General features: G+C 45.0%; 1 protein-coding gene across 1 annotated transcript in view; it reads right to left on the bottom strand.

Annotated features, from left to right (window-relative positions):
• Positions 1–9923, bottom strand: part of USP13 (ubiquitin specific peptidase 13) — a 124320-nt gene extending 114397 nt beyond the window's left edge. The window contains exon 1 of the mRNA XM_022571596.2: positions 8745–9923. Coding sequence (XP_022427304.2) covers positions 8745–9263 — 519 coding nt within the window. The 5' untranslated portion in view covers positions 9264–9923. The remainder of the gene's footprint in view (positions 1–8744) is intronic.
• Positions 9924–10245: the final 322 nt, after the last annotated feature.

Below are 10245 nucleotides of genomic sequence, written 5' to 3' on the forward strand. Positions count from 1 at the left end.
GGAAAGTTGGATCAACGTGGTAAATTGACTTGTTTGCTCTGTTAGAAAAGTCTGAACAGTGCCACTGAAAATTCCTAGGCAGGGAAGACATGATAAGACCCATGTTCTAGAGAAACAACTGGGAGTGCATGTGACAGATAAAAGGGAGGCAAGGTGGTCAGTTAAGAGGCTTCTGCAAGAGTCCATCCAGGCAAGAGGTGATGAGGGCCTGAGCCGTGGCAGTGGAGAAGGAGAGAGGAGGTCAAGCCGGAACCCAGTCACTAATGGAAAATGACATAAAAGAGACAGGGATACACCTATGTCCACAGCAGTATTATTCAAATAGCCAAACGGTGGAAGCCACCCAAGTGTCCACTGATAGCTGAATGGATAAACAGAATGTGGCGTATACATACAATGGACTATTATTCAGCTTTAAAAGGGAAGGAAATTCTGACACATGCTACAACATGGATGAACCTTGAAAACAAGGTAAGTGAAATAAGCCAGTCACAAAAGGATAAATTCTGTATGATCTCACTTACATAAGGAACCTAGAGCAGTCAAATTCATAGAGACAGAAAGTAGGATGGTGGTTGCCAGGGGCTGGGAAGAAGGAGGAATGGGGAATTATAGTTGAATTGGGAAAGAGTTTCAGTTGTGCAAGATGAAGAGTTCCAGAGATGGATAGTGGTGACGGTTGCACACAACAATGGGAATGTACTTAATACCACTGATGTGTATACTTAAAATGGTTAAGATGGTAAATTTTCTGTTGTATTTTACACAGCTGTTTAAAAAGAGAGAGAGGGAGAGGGAGGTAGAGTGGATGGCATTGTACATCTCCCAGCCTGGGGCACTAAATGAATGGCAGCACCTTGAACTGAGCTCCAGTCCACAGGAAGAATGTAGTGGAGAGAAAAGAGAATTCAGAGATGCACAGATGTCCAGGTTCAACGTGAGCTGAGAATACAAACTCTCCAAAGGCTCCCTGACAGGATCAGCATCATCTCTTACAATCCCAGACTCTAAAAATGACACAACTCTAATGGGTAATTAACTACTGCCAAAAAGAGCCAGCAAGTGACTTCTTGATTATTAGATTAGAAAAGCAGGACTCTAGGGTACATAGGGGGGATTACACACATATGTCAATTTCACCCCTTTCTGAAACCCAAATAAAAGAACACTTAAGTGATTTTTTTAAAACATAAACCACAAACCTGGAAACTGTGCTGTAGATGTGTAAGCACTAAAAAGACTAAGATGAGCTGATAAAGCCGAATCCTAGCCCTGCAGGAGGAAAAGCCAAGATTCTATCTGATTTACACCCCAGAATTTCCAAAAGACTCCAGAAGACTCCAGGTTACTCTGAAATTGGGGTAAAAAGGAGCTAAAATAAGGAGGAAAGGTTGAAAATCTATGTAGGTACCACTCAGCGCCCCAAATCCCTCCTGCACACCAGCAAACTACTGATTTATTCTCTAAAGCAGGTAAAAACAAAGGATTCAGGTCTGCGGGACAATGGGCTCAGTTAAGAACAGGGGTACCATAATACATGGAGAATTAGACACGTATGTGTAATGTACACGTATCAGTACAGAACGGGTTAGAAAATACAAACTATTCTAGGTATTTCAGGCAGGAAGGGATTTACTACAGGAAATTAGAGGCTTACAGAATCATGGGAAGAGCTATGAGAGCCAAGGTCAGAGAAACTACCACTCAAGTTCAAGAAATCAGGATGTACAAGCATCACAAGCAACTGAACAGAGGATCCCAGCTCCCCCAAGACTGATGTGTCTTTGAGTCCCAGAAGGACATTCAGAAGCTGACTGGAAAATCTCACACCTGCATTGTGAATCGTGCAACAGCAATAGTGGCTTCTCCTTCTCTTTCGCCTTCCAAGTCTCTCTGGCAGAACCAAAATCAGAATCCTGCCATCAAAGGATTCTGGGAAATGCAGTGTCCATGTTCCCAGCTCCTGCAACATGGGAGAAGGCTTAGCAAAACAGGGATAGGGTTGAGAACCAAGAGACAATATCCAGCTGGTATTCTATACCCATATGCTGAGACCACCCTCATCCTCTTTTGCTCAGCTTCCCTGAGTCCTGGCAGACAGGTCTTCAGTTTCCAGGCAATAGATGACAGAAGTCTCCTAACCCGTGGTCAAAGGAAAAAAATCAGGATGCTAAAATGTAAGGTTCCCCAAAGAAACAGCCCAGCCAGATGATCCTACAGTAAAGCTGATATTCAAAAGAATAAAGAATTCTCATCTCTAAAAGAGCCAATAATTTGAGCCCAAGTAGTTGCAATTGTTTTCAAAAGGAGTCAAATTCTCTAAATTTTAATTTGCTTTAAGAAGAATGTATGTGTGGAATATGACATTATGGTTGAGCTAAGATTAACAATAAATTATTCAATCACCACAATGTGAAAATGTGAACCCACAGAAACCTCAATGCAGGTGGGGTATGTCACTGGAGTAACCAGTTGTACTTGCCTAAACTCTAGAACTTTGGTTTTCAAAGTATGGCCTGGGAACCCTGTGATGCCCCAAGACCCTTCAAGTGATCTGGGAGGTCAAAACTATTTTCATAATGAACTCATTTGCCTTTATCACTCACATGCTGTCATGAGCATTTTTCAGAGTCTATGTGACATCCGATGACATCATCACTCTAATAAGCTAATGGAATGGAAGTTGTTTTAAGTTTTTCTGTCTTAATTTCTAATATGGTAAATGTCAATAGATAGAAACCACATAAAAGCTCTTTGGGGTCCTCAAAAATATTTGAGTATAAAGGAGCCAAAAAGCTTGAGAATTGTTGCTGTAAAACAACTTTTTAGTTAGTTGATTTTGGAAGGGAACTTTTGATATGTGAAACCAATTAGACTTAGTTTAAGTTTATATCTTCCAAGAGAAAAAAAAAAAATCTGTAAGTTCCTAAATTTTGCTTTACTATCTTATATCTGCTTATCCATCAGGAGGAGGATTTTTCCACATAGACCCAAATTAAATTATTTTTTTCCCCTGGGAAACAACTAAACACCATGATAGCAAGTCTCATTGCCCAGAAGGCAGCATACACAGCACAATAGTAAAGAGCAGTCCCTACAGGGACTCAGATACTTGTACACCACTGATCACAGCAGCTTTATTCATGAGAGCCAAAAGGCAGAAACAGCCCAAATGTCCATTGACAGATGAATGGATAAAGAAAATGTGGCCTATACAAAATATAGACTATAATTTGGCCTAAAAAAGGAAGGAAATTCTGATACATACTGCAACATGGATGAAGCTCTTGAAGATATACTAAGTGAAATAAACCAGACACAAAAGGACAAATACTCTATGATCCCACTTATATGAGGTACCTAGAATAGGCAAATTCATAGAGACAGAAAACAGAACAGTGGTTACCATAGGCTGGAAGTAGGGAGGAAGGGAAGTTATTGCATCATGGGTATAGAATTTCAGTTTGGGATGACAGAAAAGTTCTGGAGATGGATGGTGGTGATGGTTACACACGATGCGAATGTATTTATGGCACTGAACTGTACAATTAACATGGTTAAATTGGTATAAATAAAGAACAAAAAAGCAGAGATTCTAGAGCCAGATAACCTGGATTCAAATCTCAGCTCTACCACTTATAGTTTGTGTGACTTTTGTGCTTCGGTTTCCTCATCTGCAAAATAATAATATACAGCATAAGGTTGTTGTGAGGATTACATGAGTTAATATACGAATAAATATATGCTTAGAATGCTGCCTGGCAACTAGCAAGTGCCCCATCACTGGCTCTCAAACTTTAGCACGGGTCAGGATCACCTAGAAAGCTTATTCAAATACAGATAGCTAGACCCCATCCCAGAGTATCTGTCTCAGTGGGTCTGGGATGGGACTCAAGAATTTGCATTTCTAACAGGTTCTCAGGACATGCTGGCACTGCTGGTCCGGGAAGCACACTTTGAGAACCACCGCTCTGTACAAATATTAGCTGTCATTATTATTATTAGCAATGTCTGAGGTAGTAGTAGGCAGATCGATAAGTACTCGTAGAAGGAAGGACAGAAAGACAGAAGTACACTCCTGTGTCGCTCCTCTATTCACAGAATACTTCACTTCTGGTCACCAAATGTGAGGGGCAGGGTGGACCCCTCAGGAAGCAACTCTCCATCTCTCTGTAGACACTGAGTACCCCACAATTTAACTCAGCTCTGACACTACCTAGAGACACCATCACATTCCACAGGTTAAGGGCTCAGTCCCACAAGGCTGCCTCCCCCTGCCCCCCTACTTTAATCTTTTTTTGTTTTGCGGTACGCGGGCCTCTCACTGTTGTGGCCTCTCCCGTTGCGGGGCGCAGGCTCCCGGGGGCGCAGGCTCAGCAGACATGGCTCACGGGCCCAGCCGCTCCGCGGCATGTGGGATCTTCCCGGACCAGGGCACGAACCCGTGTCCCCTACATCGGCAGGCGGACTCTCAACCACTGCACCACCAGGGAAGACCTGCCCCCCTACTTTAGACACCAGTTGCAAGTCCAGGTTATCACCTGTGCTTCTGAAGGACTGACTATAAATAGTAGGTGCCCACGACCCCCTCCACAGGTTCAATTAATTTGCTAGAGCGGCCCACAGAACTCAGAAAAACAACTTACTTACTGGATTATCAGTTTATTACAAAGGATGTTAAAGGATACCAGTGAACAATTAGAAGAGATACGCAGGGCAGGGTATGGGGAATGGGACGTGGTGTTCCTGTGCCCTCCCAGCACCCTCCAAACCCCACAGTTCAGGGATTTTTGTTGTTGTTGTCTTCATTAGATAGGCAAGAATGACTAAATCATTGGCCACTGTCGATTATGTCAATCTCCAGTTCCTCTCCCCTCCCCGGAGGTGAGGAGGGGCTGTAAGTTCCTACTTTCTAATCACTTGGTTGGTTCCCCTGACAACCAGCCCATTCTTAGGAGCTTTCCAAAAGCCCCTAGCACAAACTCAGGTGTGGTTGAAAGGGGATTGTTTAAGGATAACAAAAGACACCTTCATGGCTCTTATCACTTAGGAAATTCCAAGAGTTTTAGGAGCTCTGTACCAGGAAAAGGGTCAAAGACCAAATATATATTCCTTATTGTAAATCACAATATCACAATATCAATATTGTAAATCACAATTTCATATTTTCCTACAAGTAGATGATCTCAAAGCCTTTCCCGCTGGATTTTGTTTCCCAAAATAAACAGACTGTACCAAAGCCCTTATCTCGGTGTTCAGTTGACCCCAGCTGAGACAGGGCATAAGGTAAGCTCCCCACTCTCAGACAGGTGGGGAGGGGCATAATTAGCACCAGAGTGGCCCAGCTCCTCTCCTACCTAATGCTTCGTACCAAGTAGATGTTTTAGAGCTACAAGTTAAATGCGTAAAAGAAAATAAAATGATGGCAAACTATAGAAGACAGACTATAAGTAATGTAGGCTTCAGAGGAAAGGATGAAGTTTGAAGCAGAAGACAAATAGAGGAAGGTGGTCCTAGGAAAGGAAATGAGCCTTAACACACTGAAGACCCAGAGACTGGACTCCCCAGAGCTGACAGCCTAGAAAGTGAGAAGAGGTGGGACAAGGTACATTCAGATGAAGGAAGGGCTCAATAACTAAGGAGATGAGAGTAGATTTTACATGGTGGTTCATGAAGGCTTGTGAGCAGAAATATGAACCAATTTCCCCACTCAGCCACACCAAACTTTCTACATAACCCCTGACAACCAAACACCTGGGCTTACAACATGTGATTAACTCTCTTCTATCTCTTTCTTTTCTTCCTATGGTGATTACTAATTGGCCAGGCGCACTTTACGTATTAATTTATCTAATCCACAAAACAGCCCCATGAGGTAGGTTCTATGATTGCCCCCATTTTACAGATGGAGAAACTGGGAAACAGAGAAGTTACACAGCTGGGTGACAGAGCTGGGATTCAAACCCTGCCAGTCTGGCTCTCTCTTTCACATCTGTCCCCACAACAAAGTAACCACTTTCTACATGATAACCCCACATGATTCCTTTCCCAATGTTTCCCATATGTTGTATCCTTACCATTTTCAGAACCCGTAACCACAGGTAATTTGTGTATCTCCTACACGTTCATTGAGTTCCTGGCATATATACCAGATGCTGCACCAGCTGCTGGGAATACAAAGATACAAAGTCCCCATTCTCCAGGAAGTTCCCATCACAGATCTTGCAAGATGAACCAAGTTATGGAGAGGTGAACCTACAGGTCGAGGTGAGAAGGTGGGCCTGGGATGAAACCAAATTGGTAGGTGAAAAAACAATCCTCACCCATCCCAGAAGAACTGTTACTTGAGCTGGAATGTTGTTCTCCTATTTATTTCTATGCATCTTTATCTAAGACCATTTTCAAAAGTATCCAATGCAAGGATGACTATTTTTTCCACTCAAATGGTTTTGGTCCTTTGTCTACCACAGTCCTATAGCACTGGTGGATTAAAGTCTGCTGTGTTTGGCACCAATGGATTTTGCTCTGTATGGTTCTTATAGCCACACATGTATGAGATGGCACATAGTAGGTGCTCAAGAACCCTTATGGGGTTCATGATGAAGTGTTAAGGACCATAGGGAAAGATCTGGAATTATCATGCACTGTGCTTTAATATAATTTGTTATAAAACCTTCTTTCTCTTCCTCCCTTGAAACAGGAAATATACTGATGCACTGGCATTGTAAATAAGCCTAGTCTTCCCCAAAGAAGTACTGTGATATGAATGAAATCATCAGTTTACACTGGACAAGATGCTTCTAGAATAGCGTTTGGCACACAGTAAGCTCCCAATAACTATTTGTGGAAGTGAATTAAAATAATAAGCTTGGGCTTCCCTGGTGGCGCAGTGGTTGAGAGTCCGCCTGCAGATGCAGGAGACACGGGTTCGTGCCCCGGTCCGGGAGGATCCCACATGCCGCGTAGCGGCTGGGCCCGTGACCCATGACCGCTGAGCCTGCGCGTCCGGAGCCTGTGCTCCGCAGCAGGAAACGCCGCAACGGTGAGAGGCCTGCGTACCGCAAAAAAATAAATTAATTAAAAAAATAATAAGCTTTTTTTCACACCTGCCTTACACTATAATGTGGCAAAGACTTCCAATAACAAAGTTCGTAAGAAGAATTTGAACAGTAACCCAGATCAAACATAGAAAAAGCAGTTTTACCCACTTCACATGTGTTATCCTAAAAGAATTAGGCTACTTTTTTCCTGGCGTTCACAATCTGCAGATGGCTTAAATTAATTAGGGTCATCCCTCTCCACCTTTAAAAGCTATTAGTGGAAACCTGCCCAACACTAGACACAAAATCTGAAAATGGCATTTTCAAATACTTTGTGGATAACAGGATTTAATGACACTGCTGACCGTCACATTAAATAGTGTGATCACAATACGCTAAGTATTAAATATAACCATTTCATTCCACTCTACACAGAGCTTTTTGAAAGAAAAAAATAAGTAATGAACAAATGAGATGTTTATCCCCCAAATGATCTGCAATTAACAAAAAAGAAAAATTAAATATCACAGAGGATACTAATTCTGGGACTTCAGTGTATACAAAACAAAAAGGCTTTGAAATCAGCTGAAATCAACTCACAACATAATAAAGGATACTTTGGAACATTTGCCGCTCATTTGGTGGTTGTTTTTTTTCCGCCAACAATACATAATATGGATAAAATGTGTTAGACTATTGTTGTGAAACCTACCTCAGTCCCTCCATCCATGCACCTCCCTTTTGCATTGAGATCTGCCCAGTGACACATGAGCTCTAAAGTGGGTGGATAAAAATAACCTGATCCTCAAAAAGACATGATAAACGCCAGACAGCTGAGTCACTTTGAAGCCCATTTTGACTCCCGAAAGGGACATTCACCCTCCTTTTCCTTCTCACACTTACACATACAACCTGGTGAAAAACACCACCAACAGCCCTGGGTGAAGGCGGTGATGCGTCTTCACTTCCCCCTCCAGTCTCTGAGGTCACGACTCGCGACTGAACTTTTAATAATTTATACTATTGCATTTCAAAGTGACTCATTTAGAGGAAGAAGCGGAAAGGCTTAAGGAAACCGTAGTAATCCAGGAGACCCCCTATTTCTGCTGCCCGAGTGGAAGCACCCGAAGGTTTCTTCTGACATTCTGACGTAAAGAAAAGGAGTGGGGAGAAATTTAAAGTGGAGGCAGAAAAGCTCAGAGAGTAAATCATAATTGTCCAGGAGTGGGAATCCCTGGGCAAAGCAAACGGTCCCGGAAAGAGAAGGGGGGAATCAATCACGTCCACCTACCCGCCCTCCGCTGTCGCCCCAAAGAGGACGCAAACCATCTGCAACGTACAGTTAAGATCAGGGAACTCTTCGACTCGATCTACCTTTCAAACGGTGGCGGGGTTTTGGGTAAGCTTCTAGGTACTGGGGCCCTAGCAGCCTAAGAAGCCTGGCGGAGCAAGCCACCGCGGCCGCCCAGTCTTTGGCCTCAGCAGCCTTGGGGCATGCAGCGCCGGGCACCCGGTAGGCACTCACTAAGTGTTTGCTGAACTGCAGTGCCCCTGAGCCAACTCTGGCGCCCGGCGAGGAGGTCCCCGCCTGCCACTGCGCATCTTCTCCCCCCGCTTCACGTGCCGCCGAGTTCGGCTGCTCGCGGCCGCCCTAGGCAGCCCGCACCGCGACCCTCCCCCGAGGCGCCGCCGAGCCTCACTTACGGGGGAGTCGTAGGAGAAGGCGCACTCGTTCTTGTAGACCCTGTCCCCGGACCGAGGCACGCGGATCGTGGGCATGTGGGGCACCAGCAGCTCGCCGATGTCTCCTGCAGCCATCTTCCTATTGCCGCTGCCGCCCGGCATGCCGAACAGGGCGCCCCGGCGCTGCATGGCCGCGGCGCGCACCCAAGCGGAGCGGAGCGCTGGGTCCGCCCGCGGCGGCGGCGGCGGCGGGCTGCGCGGGTGACTGGAGCCGAGCCGGGAAGGGTGGAGAAAGCGGGCCGCGGGGCTGGAGCGGGCACGGGGGGCCTGCGCGTACTGGCGGGCTGGTGGAAGGGACGCTGCTATTTTTAATCCAATGGCGAATCGCCGGCCCAGTTGCAGCGTCAGGCGGGGCGCTGGGGAGGGCCAGCCGCAGCGCGCGGGGAGGGGGAGCTGGAGAGGGGCCTTGCGCCGTGGCCCCGCTCGGCGCCGGGCGCGGAGGGCGAGACCCCGGGCCGCAGGCTCGGAAGTCGAGAGCATGCTGCGGTGGGGCACCACCTCCGTGTTTTCTACCGTAAATCGTTAGGCTGCGAAGGGACAACTCCAAGGCAACCAACACAAAGAGCAGGATTTGAGGTTTTAAAAACCGCTTGCTTTTAAAACATCTGAGGATAACAGCGGGGACTGCCCTGATTGGGTAGGGGTGGAACTTGAGGTGCAAATCTAGAACCTAACGTCGGGCCCAAATCTAAATTTGTTCTTTGCACTTCAGTGTTAGTCTCACTAAGCCTCATTCCTCACTTTTTTAACATCTAAATCTTGTTAAAAGAGAATAGAGTAGGATCCAGGAAAGATAGATGTGTATTTTTCCAATAATACAGATTTTTCTTACGTATGGGGCAGGGGTATATTTTTCTCTACCTTTGGAAAGTCTTCTGCGAGATTCGAGGTCTCCGCGTTCAGCATTCAGCTGACTGATTTGGGATCTTACGTGCACACATGCATCTTCCCTGCCTTTGCACGTCCAATTCCTCAAAATAAATAATAAACAGGGTTAGGTTGGGGAGAATGCAGGGTAATAATCTGCAAACAGAGCATGCCTCACAGCATACTCTCATTTTCTCCAAAAATCTCTTAAAATACAGGTTCAATTCCATTGAGCTTCCCTACCTACACCCAACTTAAAGGGCAGGATACCAGTGATCCCTACCAGTTAATGAAATGGATAAATAGTGACTCAAAATGCTGATTTCTCTGCAAATCAAAACTATAATGAGATACTGCTCAGAATGGCCATTATTAAAAAGTTTACAAATAACAAATGCTGGGGAGGGTGTGGAGGAAAGAGAACCCTCCTACACTGTTGGTGGGAATGTAAGTTGGTGTAGCCACTATGGAGAACAGTATGGAGGTTCCTTAAACTAAAAATAGAATTACCATGTGATCCAGTGATCCCACTCCTGGGCATATATATCCAGACAAAACTATAGTTCAGAAAGATATTTGTTTTTCTCTTTCTGAC

Source organism: Delphinapterus leucas, chromosome 4 (genome assembly GCF_059928025.1).
Source record: "Delphinapterus leucas isolate spDelLeu-1000000601 "Yukka" chromosome 4, BTC_Dleu_Yukka2, whole genome shotgun sequence".
NCBI classification, from domain to species: Eukaryota; Metazoa; Chordata; class Mammalia; order Artiodactyla; family Monodontidae; genus Delphinapterus; species Delphinapterus leucas.